Source organism: Manduca sexta, chromosome 27, assembly GCF_014839805.1.
Source record: "Manduca sexta isolate Smith_Timp_Sample1 chromosome 27, JHU_Msex_v1.0, whole genome shotgun sequence".
In the NCBI taxonomy this organism is placed as follows: Eukaryota; Metazoa; Arthropoda; class Insecta; order Lepidoptera; family Sphingidae; genus Manduca; species Manduca sexta.
The window spans coordinates 19,898,526-19,915,498 of record NC_051141.1 but is presented as its reverse complement, the minus strand read 5'-3'; the positions used below and the strand labels follow the sequence as shown (position 1 = coordinate 19,915,498).

At 35.3% G+C, this 16,973-nt stretch overlaps 1 protein-coding gene across 2 annotated transcripts in view; it reads right to left on the bottom strand.

Annotated features, from left to right (window-relative positions):
• Positions 1 to 13,222, bottom strand: part of LOC115441433 (dipeptidase 1) — a 221,398-nt gene extending 208,176 nt beyond the window's left edge. Inside the window, exon 1 of one of the 2 annotated variants that reach the window (XM_030166216.2) lies at positions 13,006 to 13,222. In XM_030166216.2, the coding sequence (XP_030022076.1) occupies positions 13,006 to 13,039 (34 nt within the window). In that variant the 5' untranslated portion in view covers positions 13,040 to 13,222. The remainder of the gene's footprint in view (positions 1 to 13,005) is intronic. The other variant, XM_030166218.2, reaches the window with a different exon arrangement.
• Between the last annotated feature and the right edge of the window lie 3,751 nt (positions 13,223 to 16,973).

Genomic DNA, 16,973 nt, shown 5'->3' with positions numbered 1-16,973 from the left:
CGGCACAACTCAGTTCCTAGGTGCCTGATGTTCATATACTATCTATAGATTGTTAACTGTACACTCAACTTTGAAGACAGGAAATTAGGTTTACGAAAGCATGGCATAATGTTACTGGCTTATAGGAGAGTGTAGGGTGGTGATAGAAAATATTTTGTATCCACCCGGATAGCAATCACCGTTCACAAGGTGTGTCACACGCCATAGTGGCCCACGTAAGTGTTTCGCGTTCCGGGATCAGTATGTGTTTCTGCTTCAAACAGGCCGGCATAATTATCTCATCTGCCGAAGGATAATCATTTCTCGTCAGTCGACATTCGCTTCCGCTTTGTAAAAAAGGTATTTATGAATTTTTCCACATTTCCTTCCTTCGTCCGTTCCTTTCTCTGTATATTTGCTAACATCCTTGTTGTTCTATATAATTATATTTAATAAACAATTTTGTGAGAATATCTTTTTCTTTTAATATCTCAATAAGCGCCTTCTAAATTCCTAAATGAATAAATGCGATTTTAATTATATTTTATGTTTGACGATTCAGTCACTAAATCATAAGCGCTTTCTAAATTCCTAAATGAATAAGGGTGATTTTAATATATATTTTTTGTGTTTGTCGATTCATTCACTTAATCATGTAATTTAGTATTATAACGATTTGTACATATGATATATAACTACGCGTTATATGGTTTCTTTTACATGGTTACGTAGAAATAAGCTTGTCGAAGGTATTTCAAATCTTGGCTACATTAGTCACATTTCTACCGAGATAGCACGAAGTGTAGTAACACGAACAGTACTAGCAAGTTCTGGTCGCACGATGAAGTTTGCATGTTGCATGAATGACAAGCTCAACCACACTGCCCTATTGTTTCCTGTAAATTGTATTGAATTAGCAGCTCTGCTGTTTCTTTATGACTTGTGCATTGAGTTATAATTTGTAAACATATTGGACGACAATAAATATTCTTTCCAATTTAAAGAAAGAAAAATAATTTATTTGTCACACAGACATGTATAGGTACAGACGTATAAAGGGGAAAAAAAATAAAGAAAATATCAAAACTAAACAAAAAATATCTGATACTAGTTGACCCGACAGACGTTGTCCCGTCTTAACTATGAATTTGCAGCGCGCATTCTGTCAATCGCTGACAGTTATTTCAAACAATTGCCAGTTATATAAAATTAATATTTTCGTTAAGTTTTCTTGAATTTTTTAACTTTCCGCGCAATTTTGTTGAATTTTTTCTTTCATAAGAACCTTCTGACAATAACAAACACAACAAAAAAAAAATAGTAAAATCTGTCCAGCCGTTCACAGGTGACGGTGTGACCAAGGGAAATAGGGATTCATTTATGTATATATAGATTATCAAAATAAAACAATGAAAATCTTTAAGACCGCACGTCAAGGCCGTGATAGATAGGTAAGTACTCAGCATGATGCTGTGCTGCGGCTTGGTCGCCTTACTTACATCTGCTTGAAATATCGACAAACAACCATTCTGTTTCTGTTATTAGTTATTTTGATCACTTACTGTCAGGTTACTCGACACACAAAAGTTTTTACTTGAAATGTAATTTTTTTTAGCTTTGATACGTGTATGTAAGAGCATCACTTGAAAATAACACGACCGACTTAACGATTCCTTTTTGGTTGTGTTCCTAATTATAAAGACTTGTGTTAAGAATTATTTTGAAGAATCAACGGGAAAGCACGGGTAAAGCTAGTAATTTAGGTGATATTCTTTTATGAAAATATTTTTTTTAATTTCAGCTATACCGAGCGCTGGCAATATGAAATTCAAATGTCATATATATTTCATCATATAATATTCTTTTCATGTTACTTTAATCTCCGTTAATGGGTGATACAGAGTGGGATAAAACATTGGTACTAGCAACGAATGAATAAAAGAACCGTTTTAAAGTAAACTGGGAGCCTTTGATCATGTTACTCATATAAAAACAGCAGTGACCTCGCGAACAGGGACGTGAACTGCAAGTCTCGGCTTCGAACCCAAATCACTAAATGATTTCTTATGTTTACGCGAATGTTAGACATTGAAATTAAAGTACTTTTCGAATTCTATCACGGTTTTTTATATTTTAGTTTTCTCCCGACATTTCGAAGAATTTGCAGCCTTCATGGGCACGGGGGGAGGGAAGTACTAGAAGACTAATTCCATATCACTAAATTTCGAATAGCTTATTTTTACTTGTGTCTTCGTTTTGATTTATGTATGTGTCTATTGATTATTGATAGCATAAGGAAAACGCGGAGAAACCCGTGTCCTTGATCTTATTCCATAAGAATATTGGATGTTGTACACCAATTATTATTAACATGGCTATGCCCTAATTTTTAAAGATATATTAAAATAAATTATAATATATTTATCACTAACTTTCCCTCGGAGCTTCGCCCGGCTGTTATTGAAACTCAAACTGCTAAATAGATTTTATTTTATCACACAGTTTTATCAAGTTCTAGTTTTATTTATATTATAAACTAGCTTTTGCCCGCGGCTCCGCCCGCGTTATAAAGTTTTTCAGGCTAAAGTTTTCCGTTATAAAAGTAGTAGTTTCCCGGGAGCCTATTTTCTTCCCGGGGTCCCAAACTGTCTCCATACCAAATTTCATCTTAATACGTTGGGTAGTTTTTGAGTTTAACACGTTCAGGCAGACAGATGCAGCGGGGGACTTTGTTTTATAATATATTTTATAGAACTTTTTAAGAGGAACAATCCCGTCATACTTCATTGTTGCATAACTTTAACCGTTTACGCAGCGCACGCAACGGAAGCTCTCAAAACTAATAAATTGTCCCCGTTTTTGCAACATGTTTCATTACTGCTCCGCTCCTATTGGTCATAGCGAGATGATATATAGCCTATAGCACTCCACAAATAAAGGGCTATCCAACACAAAACGATTTTTTCAGTTCAAACTGGTAGTTCCTGAGATTAGCCATTACTGATCAGCTCCTATTGGTCATAGCGTGATGATATATAACTTATAGCACTCCACAAACAAAGGGCTATTCAACACAAAAAGAATTTTTCAGTTCGAATCGATAGTTCCCGAGATAAGCTATTACTGCTCCGCTCCTATTGGGTATAGCGTGATGATATATAGCCCTCCACGAACAAAGGGCTATCCAACGCAAAAATAATTTTTCAGTTTGGACCGGCAGTTCCTGAGATTAGCCATTACTGCTCCGCTCCTATTGGGTATAGCGTGATGATATATAGCCTATAGCACTCCACGAACAAAGGGCTATCCAACGCAAAAGAATTTTTCAGTTTGGACCGGTAGTTCCTGAGATTAGCCATTACTGCTCCGCTCCTATTGGGTATAGCGTGATGATATATAGCCTATAGCACTCCACGAACAAAGGGCTATCCAACACAAAAAGAATTTTTCAGTTTGGACCGGTAGTTCCTGAGATTAGCGCGTTCAAACAAACAAACTCTTCAGCTTTATATAATAGTATTATAAGTATTATATAATAGTATAGATGTAACTTTGTCCTCAGAAAGTGCATTAGGATATATATTTAAGTAAAGAACTTTACGCTGCTGAGACCAAACGAAACAGTAAAAATAAAACAAACCGAGTCCCCACTTACCACTTTACCCACGACAGGAAAACAATTCCATAAAAGAAGCAAGACAAAGAGCGACCCAAACGTAACGATCTTACGCGGCTTAACATCATAATAAACAAGTTAATGCTGGAAAAATACGTAGCTCTCATTCGGGGCTTAAAGATAAGGTCAATAGAGATAACAAACGCGTACTCGGATAAGTTAGGAAAACAACTGTTGGGATGCGAAAGGATGGGTACAAATATAAACAAAATTGATTCCGAATATTGTAGAAATATTAAATTTTGGCGTAGGTTATTGTTAATATAAAAGCAACCACTATTTTTTCTCTGAGATTAATTCATTAATCGCTAATACTATTCTGAAGTGAAAAAAACATACTAGGAAGATGTTATCGAGCCCAATTTCACACCCAGATACACCATCCTAGAAAATAACATAGATTGTGGTGTCGAAAGGAAAGACAGTTTTTATGATACTGGCAAGGCATGTTAATCGCATTGGGTGTAACGCCTGAAGATTATATTTAATAAATAAATATTAGGTACGTAGTGCAGTGGAAATAAAATATTGTTTAGATTATTTTATTTTGCACCCGCGGCCCGGTCACCACACCGCTGCTGCTCGCCAGTGTTCGAGCTTTAATCTCTTCTACGGTCACACATTTCCAAACCCGACGCTAACCCGGCCACAAATCTGCAATCCGAAATGCATAGAAACAAAAATATACGTAGAAAGTCACGAGTTACGCTGCCAAAGGGAATTTTATGGACTTGTTCGATGAGATTTCTGACGTTTTTATCACATTTTGAGAGATGTCGCAACATGACTTGTGTAATTAACTTTTTGAATAAAACTAGATAGTACGTCTCGGATGCGAGAGGCTATATAGGCTGCCAGGTGCTATGGAAATATACAGCGCATTTATTATACAGGGCTGTGATGGTGACATAGAAAAATAAATACGTATATTAAATATAGTTAGAGACACAGCTGAGTAACTATGTGTTGTCATCGATATATATGTACTACGTACTAGATTTGGCGTTTCGAACATTAACTGTGTTCAACTGAATTGAACTGTTATCCATTCAAACTGATTTTAGTATGGTCAATATTGACAGCTTGTGGTTGTGTACGGAGTGGCGCTCATGATATAAGGACTCGAATCTAAATAAACCTGGATGTGAATAAAAAATATTAGTCAAATGAGTAAAATTATTTGTTGTTCAAGTGAATAAATAGATAATAACAGTGACGTGTTGGTTGTCATATTAGTTTAGATTTTGAACAAATAGTTTATATGGACGTTCGTGTCTATAGCATATACATCAATGTGTGTTGTAATATTCGTCCCGACACGAAAAATGTTGCTCAACATTAGATGTCATCCTAAATAACGATAAACTTTTCATAGCAAAATTGTTTTGTAAATCTGTAACAATTTTATAAACATGACAAAAAATGGCGCCTAACGGTCAAATACGTCGCGTTCATCGTAGCGAGTACAACGGCTCTATCGATTTTCCGGATTCCGGAAAGGTAAACATAACAAAAAAAATTAAAAATGTACGCCGAGATATTTCCTTTACGTTTACCATTAAAGGGAGGCGGGGATTGGGACGGTCATTTGTCATCCGGCTGACGGTGAACCGGCTACACCGGAGGAGGTTCGGAAACGCCGGAAAAAACGCAGCGTCGATTAACTTTGTTATGAATAAGGGTATTATTGTATAGTCTTTTTTATAAAAACGAGTAGTTTTCAACCCGATTTCTTTTTTGCTTCTAATAATAATAATAATAATATACTAATAATATCAGCCTTGTATATACACTGTCCCACTACTGAGCACGGGCCTCTTCTACTACTGAGAGGGATTAGGCCTTAGTCCACCACGCTGGCCCAGTGCGGATTGGTAGACTTCACACACCTTCGAAAATTCCTAATAGAGAATTTCTTAGGTATGCAGGTTTCCTCACGATGTTTGCCTTCACCGTTAAAGCAAGCGAAAATTCACAAAGAATACACACAAAATTTTTTAGAAAAGTCAGAGGTTTGTGCCCTTGGGATTTTAACCTGCGGACATTCGTCTCAGCAGTCCGTTCCAGAACCAACTAGGCTATCGCCGCTCAAAATAAATTACTATCAATCGTTTGGTTGACTGTCCTCAGTTATTGCTTTATAGATATAATTAGCTGAATTTAAAACTTCAAATCACACTAGTGTGTTATTAACATTTTGTTTATCTTCTGAAAATGAATGTGTTTACTTTACTTCACATAAAAAAATCTCATTTAAACTTAACGTGTACAGACGATTGGAAGTTCTGAAGTAGTTCAGCTGTTTGTGTAACTGACTCTACCATTGATTAGCATAGGCCCTTGTCCTATTAAATCGTGAATTGTACGCATCGATAAGTAACAATCCAAACAGCACAAATCCAGCTGTTTGCACGTCTGCAAATGGTACAAACGATCCATTAACATCGCATCTGACGTAGGGTTGCCACCTGCTTAGAATTCCTTGAATGTTACTAAATGTTAAGGAAGTTTGTAGAGATTTTTAGTTGTCTTTGAACTCATTATGTAGTTCAGAAGAGAAGATAGAACAGTGGGGAAAGGTCCATATAACCTCCTGCCGGCTTCCTTCTCGTAATTCCTTGATTGGCAGATCGCATTCATGCATATTAGTACCTTTATTGTGTGTCGAGTTCTCTTCCAGAAAATTTCGACCTTCACCACTGGCTCATATTATTTTATTGTGGTGTACGTAGTTATCATTTAGTATACTAATGATTATAGTATTATAGTCTGTAGACTAGACCATTCGTATTATTTTAACATGATGGAAATGTTAAACAAAAATCACTTCTATAATACTACGTCACACATGTTTATTTTAAATTTGATTAAAAAACTGCTTATATAATTAAGGTTATTTAAGTTTCAAATTATACATTTTTAAAATTTGCAAAATTATCTATCACGCGAAACGTAAGGAGCGAGATATTAATGTACGACAAAAAATACTTAAACAAAGATTAAAAAGTAAAAGTATTCGTTTCAAAGAACAACTGCATTAGTAAATATAAAATTATAATCTACACTTCTATGTGTTTACACTATAGTTAATATTTTGTATTTGAAAATGATTTCGACTAACGAGAGATCGCTCGACTCGTAAGTCATTACAACCTAGGCCTACCCTTCTTGTACACAGAATCCAAGAAGCAACTAGTCGGAACGGCACAGCGAGCACAAAGTTCATTCCGGAATAACGTGCGTCTCCAATTAAACATTTAACACGATGGAGCTAGTATCATAGTCTAGTCATAACAGCGTTTGTACCTTTAATAAGCTAAGATGAAGATAAAGCAAGTTTTGATGAATTCCTCACTGTCCTAGCTAACGACTACGTTACCTACGATATTCGTAAGCCTCTCTGTAGTCATAGAGTAATTTGAATAGTATGCTAGTGAGACCAATATTATCAGGTTTACATGACTTTATGGAAGTAAATTAATTCTCAACAGGATAAAAAACCATGCATTTTGTTGCTGGTTCAGAGTAGTTACTGCTTTAAAGATATAAGGCGAGTAATTGCCTCGTCAATTGTAAAATACCCATCAAACCAATAATGACATCGAAAAAAAAATATTTTAATTTATGTTGTTGTAAGACATTTGACAAGCAGTTAAATTTCCCAGTAACCTAAGATTTACCTAATCGAAATACTAAAAGTTCAAACCGATCTTAGATCATCTTCCGTTTCGAACTGTCACCACCATTCGTTTAGTAAATATTAGGTTTTACCCTATGGACTCGGTAGAGGTTAACTATAAATACACTATATAAATTGTCATTTCAAAAATGATGTTACAGGGATGCTCAACATGTTTAGGATAAGACGGACGGCATAGAAACTGCACCCATCAACTTCCTCTTTCTATGACACGAATCTAAAATCTATACATATTATAACACAAAGTTCTCTTTTCAGTCGACAATCGACTAAACGGTATTCTATGAAATTTGGTATGGAGATAGTTTAAGACCCTGGGAAGGTTATAGGCTACTTCTTATCCCGAAAACTCCCTCACGCGGCCGAAGCCGGGAACAAAAGCTAGTATCAAGATATTTGTCTTGATCTAAATTTAATTTCTTTTCACATCCTAAATCTCATCCTGATTCACTTGAATTCTCAAAAAGTAATAAATTATCCTCGTTCCTTTTTTTAATATCCGACGCATAAAAAGCTCAGTAGTGACAAACCGAATTGAGACTAATTGGTTTTAAGATTTCGTCCAATTGATACGTGTTTAATTAAATCTGTCAATTGTAAGTCAAATCCTGTTATTGGTGTTATAGCTTTTATATTGTAATGGATAGCGGCAGGTATTGTGTAAATCGCTAATTCATTGGTTGTGTCTTGTGTTCTATTTTCAATTTCGACGTAAGAGTTTCTCATTACCTTTGTCCGCAGCTTTATTAGTTTAGAAATCAGTTTGTGACAAATATAACTAAAATAAACATGTCATGTTTTTATATCATAATCGATATATCCCAGAGGTTGGATATATTTATTTGAAAGTTGCGGGAAGACACAGAAACGCTAGGCGTATTGAAACCAATTGCCAAGATTAATAATTAACTTATTTGTCTGTATTACATCGCATTAGTATTGTAACTGTTATGGTGTTATATATGTATCGGTTTATTTGTGACAGTATAGACAACTTGTAACATAAGAATAACATTTAAACGAATCTCAAACGCCTTAATCCCAAAATATCCAAATCTTTTATCCAGTTTCCTAGAGCATTACCATAAACAAAAAACTTTAAACATAGCGTCTGTGTTTGTTTGTGAACTACTAAGTGAGTTTGCGCGATGTTTTTCACTGCGAAGTAAAGGTCATCGCTTAGCGAAGTTGGATTTGAACGCTTTCTGAGGCACCATCACCTTTTACCGTTTACCATTACTGGATGAACTCTTTCGCATAGACGCACTGTACTAATTTAAAAATTTGAAATGTGTAAGTCTTTAAAAATACTGTAATTTTTTATATTTACTTTTTGTTTGTTATGTCCGTAATAAATTATTTTTCATTCTTTCTATCCGCACAGTTCAATATTTTTTACATTCTAGCACAATAATGTAAATTAAGAGAGGTCGCGTTCTTCCGTAATATGGAACGCCGCGGGACACCTATGACTAATTTTATAATAGAACTGAGGACAGCGAGTTTTTCTATATTATATAAGCTATATAACTATTACCTATTCACTTCGTTTCTCAGGTTAAGCAACAGCAAAAAAATATATGTGAAATCACACCGAAAAACTGATCATATGGTCAATGATGTTAATGTACGCTATACAAAATAATATCAACTAATGAAAAACGTGACGTCCCTCGATGGTCAAATTATACCGATTTATCCTTAAATGGTATGGTTCTAAATATATTGACTTCAAAAAACTATAGCTCCGAAAATTATATATGGGCGATGACCCTAACACTTCTTCTAGAGCTAACTCAGGCCTTTTGAAGTTAAAGTTTGCCGAAATGGGTAAACAACAATCCGCGGGATATCCCGGGTGTAATTTTTAACATCAAGCGCTTTTTAGTGTGGAATCTGATGTTACTTTTATACTGATGTTAGATATGATACGGATGTATAAGTTCTGATAATAATATCAAGTAGATCAAATAGACTCATTGGCTGATAAAAGTGTATTTGAGCTTCGAATTGAAACGATTTAGATTCAATTTCGATTAGAATATATTAAATTACGAACTGGCAAGCGTAGCGTTGGGCGTTCACCCACGAAGTGGACAGATGACCTCATAAAAGTAACAGGAGGTCGCTGGATGCGGCCCGCTTCCAATAGTGTGATCTGGAAATGGTTGGGGGAGGCCCATGTTCAGCAGTAGAAGCCCTGCGGCTGATGATGATGATGGTGATATTAAATTTTATGAGAAAATCCCACCTAAGTTGTCTGAGATTTTAATTTTTTAATCAAACCGAAAGGCAATAGCCCTTTACCGCTTGGTGGTAGAAATACACAATACGATAGAGATATGTTAACTACGTATTACGTTCCTCACTAACATCGTTTACGAATAAAATTAGCTCTCACGAGGTATGAAATTATTGAATATACTTAAAAGAAAATGCCTATTCATTTTCCTTTTAAAAAGTGTTTCAGACCACAGTCGTATAAAAGAATGCGGGAGGCTAACACTCGCATGAATCAGCTCAAAGTGAAATTAAATTTCTTTATAAACGTGTTTAAAAGAGCGTGCTTATGAGAGAGACACAGTGTTATCTAGCAAGGTTTTATTGGTATAGCCCATTGACGTATATTCTAACCCCCTCATTTATGAACGTTATTTATCTAAGGGTTGAGCAATGCTGTGATAACAAGTCTGTTTTCTAATAGTTACTGGAATTTATATGTAGACCTGTAGAAAAGGGTGAAATTTTTCAAAAGGTATCCCGAAGCAAAAAGATTGCCTTAATTAATATATCGCGGCCAATTATCGGGAACTGAGACTAACGTAAAAAACTTAAAAGGGAAGCCGATAGGAATCAGATTGTATGGACGCTTTGCCACTGATGTAAACTAAAGACATCACTATTTCACTTAGTCCAGTTATTTATATTTTATATTTATATTTATTTATTTAGGACAGCCAGTAGTTGTTACAACGTTGCTTACACTAAATAAAAGAAAAACAATATTATAAAATATAAGATAACACCTTCTTAAGGCAGTCACAACATGCACTATTTGTGATAAAAAAGGATAATTTGGAAAATGATACACATACACTCTAATAGCAATTAAAACAAAAGACACATACAAGTACTACTAAGTATTTAAAGAGTTGAGATTCAAAACAAATGTATGAAATCTAAATCTAAAACTAAAATTAAATATTTTCACAAACATTAACTTGGAATGAACTGTGTACAAAAAAAAGGGAAAGAACACAATTTTAAAAATATCGTTAAAACAAAAACAAAAAATGGTTAATATGGATCTGTAAGTAAGACTGGTTCCGTAACAGCCGTACAACCTCTCTTTTGAACTTATATCGAGAGTCTCCGAAAATGTCCACTGCTTCACCAATCAAGTTATTAGTAGTTATAGATCAAAACGTAAGCAGACGAGTAAAGCAGCTTATTTCCAGCACTCCTCGATTCCCCCGTTTAATATCCTATACTCATAGAGGACATTGTTAATCCGTGACGAATTCCCGGGCACCTATTGTTTTATATGGTTCAGTAGGTTTTACTCATGTTTCGCTCTAATAAAAGAATGAGGTTTTACTTGAGATTTCACGCTAGTTGAACTCTTAAAATATTTGAAAGGAATTTACTGATCTGATAAGACCGGATAAATTAAAACTTGTTTTGTCAATCAATATTTTTGAAGTTATTGACTAGAGATTAGTTTCCGATTAGTCGAAATGATAATCATTGTATGCAGTGATGATTATTGGTAAATATAACTTTAATTATAATCTGAAACGATTTTTTTTATTCGACCCAACAAAATATTTTTTTTTTTTATTTCACCAGTATTAACTCTACCTCCAGCTTGGAAAGCAGATCACCCAGAGAACAGACAAAAAAACCCTGAATTAATTAGTGCACAGCGCGGTGCTATTTCGGAAAACATCTTCTGCGCAGGCAGAGCAGTAGGTAAAACATAGTTTTACAAATAAACAGAAGATCTTCCGCGTACGACTTAACAAAATACTGCCTTGTTCATTACTTATATCTTATATTACGTATAAATAAAGAAATACTCCCTAATACTAATAGGGCGCGCTGTATCTTTTGATCAAATCTTGGCTTCAAATATGACCAATATTCGACAACTGATTCCAACATACATACCATTAACTATGAAAGAATAATAATTTAGCCAAACGATTTCACATGATTTAAAGACATTCTAGTAAAAGACTATTCCAACCAGTGACGTAAGGACAGCAGTAAAAACTAAAAGAAAGATGTAAAACCTTTTTTTACCCTCGCCCGACGTCTAAGGCCGGCAAATTTTGGTTCCGACCCGGGCGCCAAAAACCCACGCTACGTCTCTGGTGCTGGAAATAGTATGACATCGATGTTTCTCGAATATTGTAAATTTTAATGGGCTGTGGCCATCATAGGCAAAGAGTGATGGTTTTCAAAAGATAACCCGAGGCAAAAAAAAATTAACATCGCAAGCAATTTAAGAGAAACCAAAAATTGAAGCCGGTAGGAATCGGGTTATATGGAGGCTTAACCACCGGTCGCCACTTACTATTAAGCGAACCACGTATTGGCCTTTACTAAAAAACTGATAAGGGATGTCTGCTAGTCATAATAAAGTGCCAACTGTTGATTGTTTCAGACGCAAACCGCGGTACATTTTTTGCGTCTTATAGAGCTTTTTGGCCCCTGTATTATTAGCTCTGTAGTTTTTATGTTCAGGCTACAAGGTGCGCATAAGAAATGAAATCCTACACAAACATATCCAAACACCATTACCGTCTTATATTCGTATCGCACATAATGAACTATAAAAAAAATTCATTGCGCGGTACACTTGTGCACTCATCCGGGGTTGGTATGGGAAATGCCATAGTCAACATAATAACAAAACTCCGAAAAAAAACAAATGTATTATTCAAAAGTCGACAGTAAATAATACACAACCGTATGGGAAATACTTTAAAACCGTTTATAAAAATAATTCCGTTTACGAGGGTACTTTGATATTTAACACAGTTATCTTAAACCTGTCGTTATCCCTTGCAATAACACTGATTTTGTAACAAATCGTCACAACAAAATAATAAATGATATAAACAAGAGATAAAACATAATCATTTTAAGTTATATGTAGACAACTTTATCTGTAACTCCATTGAAGTATAAGAAATGTTACGGTAGTCAATAAATATAAACACGATCGCGATTAAACTCACAAATTAGTTTAAAAATCGGTCAAAGTTCAAACTGCATACTTTTATAAAAGAAAAAATATTGTACCGCCAATCTCCAATAAATCTGAATTACGAACGTTAATTTTAAAAAGAATTTACATTAATCCAGCCAGCCATTATAATATTTTAAACAATCAAAAAACTGTAATTATAAAAAAGAAAAAAAATAAAACAATTTTCTTTCATATTTTCTCTAGACGTTTCAAATTCAAAGACGCCGGGCCGCCGAAAAATTCCAAACGTAAACAGCCGCGACCGTCACGCTAGCCGGGATAATTCCGGGCTAGTTAAATCCCGTTATAAAATTATGTAATTTATTATTCTATATTTTTTAAATTATGCAGTTCGTAAATAACATCGTGAAATAATATGAGTTTGTGACTTACCTTCGTTCGAAAGTTGCGCGTTTGCGGGCGGCATGTGGACGTGCGACGCACGCCGGTTGCGCGCGATAACTGCCCAACGGACGTTTACGCGGGATTCTCGCAGCGAGCGGCGTCAGGGCCGCGACTATCGATAAACTTGACATTGTGTCCTTATCGATAAAACTTTGTTTGTGTATTTCTATATCATTAAGCGGAGTTACATTGTAATTACTATTGTTAATCGTACGACCTTAGACCTTTGTGATTGAATAAAACGCAATATCATTTATGCTCAATATTGACTAACATTATCATGGTATTATTTTCTAGGGGTCTAAACGGCATTCTAAACGTATTAAAACGAATTGGAATAGAATCCGCCGTTGTAATAACAATCCAATATGCCTCAAGGCAACGGTGGAGGCAGTAAACGCGTGGATAAAAACTCAATTAGAGGGCGCGGGGGGCTATCGAGTAGCGCGTCCCTAGTGTCGACGCATGCGCACAAGCCGGGCCCAAATGATTGCCGGGCAGAGTTACCACGTTGATTGATTCACCAACTTGTGCGCAGGTTAACTCGCGGCACGTGCCTTAAGTAACGCTCCCCAAGTTTACATGATCTCCCCTCCCCCGCCGCGGTGGTCCAATCAAATGTGCGCCGGGAGCTGTTAACAAAAATCAACAGGTCTACGTTCACTGGCCAGTTTTAGCTGGGCGCGAGTGAGCGAGTTGTTTCAGTTTTAGAAATTAGAATTTTGTGTAACGCGCCTTTTTACGAAGTACAGATATTTAAAAAAAGAATGTTAAATAATATTATCTCTTTAAAATCATTAAAAAAAATAATTAAATCATTTTCATACTAAACTGAATACAAGTAGGTCTATTAATATGTATGCACGCAATTATATTATGTATAGTGTCTAAATGGCAATGATTTGTAAAATATGTAGTCACTAAAATATAAAGATACTGTAAATACTACCGACAGAATATTGTAATGGCAACTGATTTGTTTACGGGCACTGAAAGTGACCTATTGAACCTTATGATCAGTGGAATAGGGTCGAGATGTCGACTGGTGAGTGGCGAGAGTTGATTATATCTGTTACTCTTGTTATAAAAGTGTTAGTCCAAAAGTGCTTAAAAGACAAGGACGAAGATATGTCTATTAATATTAAAATATTCACCTGAAAGACTATAATGTTGTTCGCACCAGTTTGTATTGCAAGGTATAACAATTAGCAACTGGATAATGATTATTTTCGTATAGGTCAGACAATATTCAACGCTCATTAGCAACTATGACGGGATACGTTGTTGGTTAACGCGCAACATGAATTCGTGTGAAAACATAACACAAAATGGCGAAGTGTCTAAATACGACGACCCTATACTGACATAATATGTAAACTTTAAAATTACACTATTTTCCGGATTTTATCGCGGTTTTAATATTTTACTTTTCTCCTAATGTTTCGAAGATTTTGCGATGCTTCAGGGGTTAATGTCTAACATTCGCGTAAACATATAAAAATCATTATATATTTAACTTCTAGATAATTAACAAATGACAAACAGTAAAACAGTAACAATATATAAAAGCCATAAGTACGGAGTAAATGCCATAGTTGTCTCGTCATTAATGTTATAATAGTTATCAGACGTAACAATGACTAACTGCTACTGGCAATGCACTGTTCGTAATTTACATTATTTACAAATAAACGATACATTTCTTCTGAAAACGAGTTTTTATCTTATTTCGGCGCATTGTAGACGGTTTGACTATAAAAATGGAAATCTCACTGATTATAATATGTTAGTAATTTCTTACTGACAAAAGTTAACATTATAACGATAAAGCAATAATGGCGTCCTCAAAACAGGTGCGTTATTTTCCTGGTCAGTATGTAATATGAGGTTTGATATCTAATTCTGGCTAGGATCTTAGTGCAATACTTCAAACCCTTAGATATAATCAAGGCAAAGTAAGTGTTAAAATTAATATTAACTTAATACACAAGGCAACATTCATCTCAACCACGGAAACAAATTAATTCAAAATCAAACAAAAGTAAAACCTGTTAATTTTTTGGCACTCAAACTGGTGCGACGTATCAACGTGTGGAACAACTTGTTATAAATACTTTTTTTAGAATAAGTCAACCTAAATGGGTCACCTAAGTAATTATTTTTTTATTGCTTTGAATGGCGAGTTGAGTTTGCCGTTCGTATAATGCCAATGAAGTGATTGCCTTTCAATCGTCGATATACATATATTTATCATGAATGTCGCTTATAACCGTGTCCAGTCCAGTCAAAAACAATATCACAATACTGCCTTCAAACTTTCAGTGAACCAATAAAATATTGTCAGTGAGATGCCGCTGTGGCAACAGGCCCAGCGGCACATCGATTGTAAGCTAACTTGATTGGTTTTCTTCCTTTGTGCGACATCCCTATTATGCCTGCGAGGAGGCATATTTTACGACAAGATAAATCGATATTAACATCGGTTTGATTTTGTTTGTGCGTATGTATTTGTGAAATCCAGAGCATAAAAACCAGGAGTAAATGACTTGTTGTATTGAGTGATATTAGGTTCGTTTGTAATCTTAGTAAATTAGGCTGATTGGTAATCATCGAAACAGGCAATGTCGAACTATAATAATAATAATATCAGCGCTGTATTATATACTGTCCCTCTGTTGGGCACAGGCCTCCTCTACTACTGAAAGGGAATAGGCCTAAAGTCCACCACGCTGGCCTAGTGCGGGTTGGTAGACTTCACACACCCTCTAAAATTCCTAATAGAGAATTTCTCAGGTATGCGGGTTTCCTCACGATGTTTTCCTTCACCGTTAAAGCAAGCGATAATTCACAAAGAATACACACATATTTTTTTAGAAAAGTCAGAGGTGTGTGCCCTTGGGATTTGAACCTGCGGTCATTCGTCTCGGCAGTCCGTTCCACAACAAACTAGGCTATCGCCGCTTTTTTTATGACGAACTGCATGATAAATATCAGCTTCTAGATGACTCAGTGTACATACAAGGGTATTAATGTACCCTTACAATACATTGCGTCCCTTCGGGTTATACCGAACATCAGGATGGTATTGGCGAGTAACGACGGGTAACGTTACTCGTCTAGATAGAAGAAATAATATACAATGTCATTTTGAACTTACTACAGGAAACCACATACTTACCTATTTAGAAATAACACTACAGTAAGTTACTCGAACCGTAGATGTAAATTTTAAAAAGTGTAAGTTTCGAACACATTAATATTTTGAATAAAAAGTAATTTTCATTCTACGCTTTCTAATGTCACTACTACTCTAATATACTTTGTCACATCGGCAACATAACACTTACAGTTAGAAATACACTCACGCACACCCACTATTTGCATTGAACTACAAAATGATCAAAGTATCAGAAAAGTAAAACTGGGATTTCTAGTGACAATATTCGTTATTCATTGGTGATTTTTGGCATAATCTTAGCAAAGGTAAAGACAATGTGGTTTAATTTAGTATCGCAGTCAGAATGAGCCTGTATTTCACATGCATAGTACATCGAACTTATTTCCGCCCCAAGTGACACTAGCCGAGCCTATCGCTACATCGAGCACAAATTCCAATACCGTACAATTGGTGTGAGCAAATATTTGCTGCACGCGCCGTCAACCGAAAATAGAAATTCGCAATTGTTATTAGTCTCTGCGCTAGAATGAAATTTTAACACGATAATAATATTAACACATGAAGCTGACTTCAGTAAAGCACTCAATAAATAAATCCCTTTGTATGGTATAATCTCGAAGGCAGTATAGACGGAGCGAGCACTTTGCATATTATAATTCAGTGTCGTAATATAATAAATGAAATCCAATTATATTTTAAGTAAAAGCTATCAAGCCTTTTAACTACTTCTATAATAGCGATAAGCGGATTAAAGTTATATCAATTTTTAAACCAAATG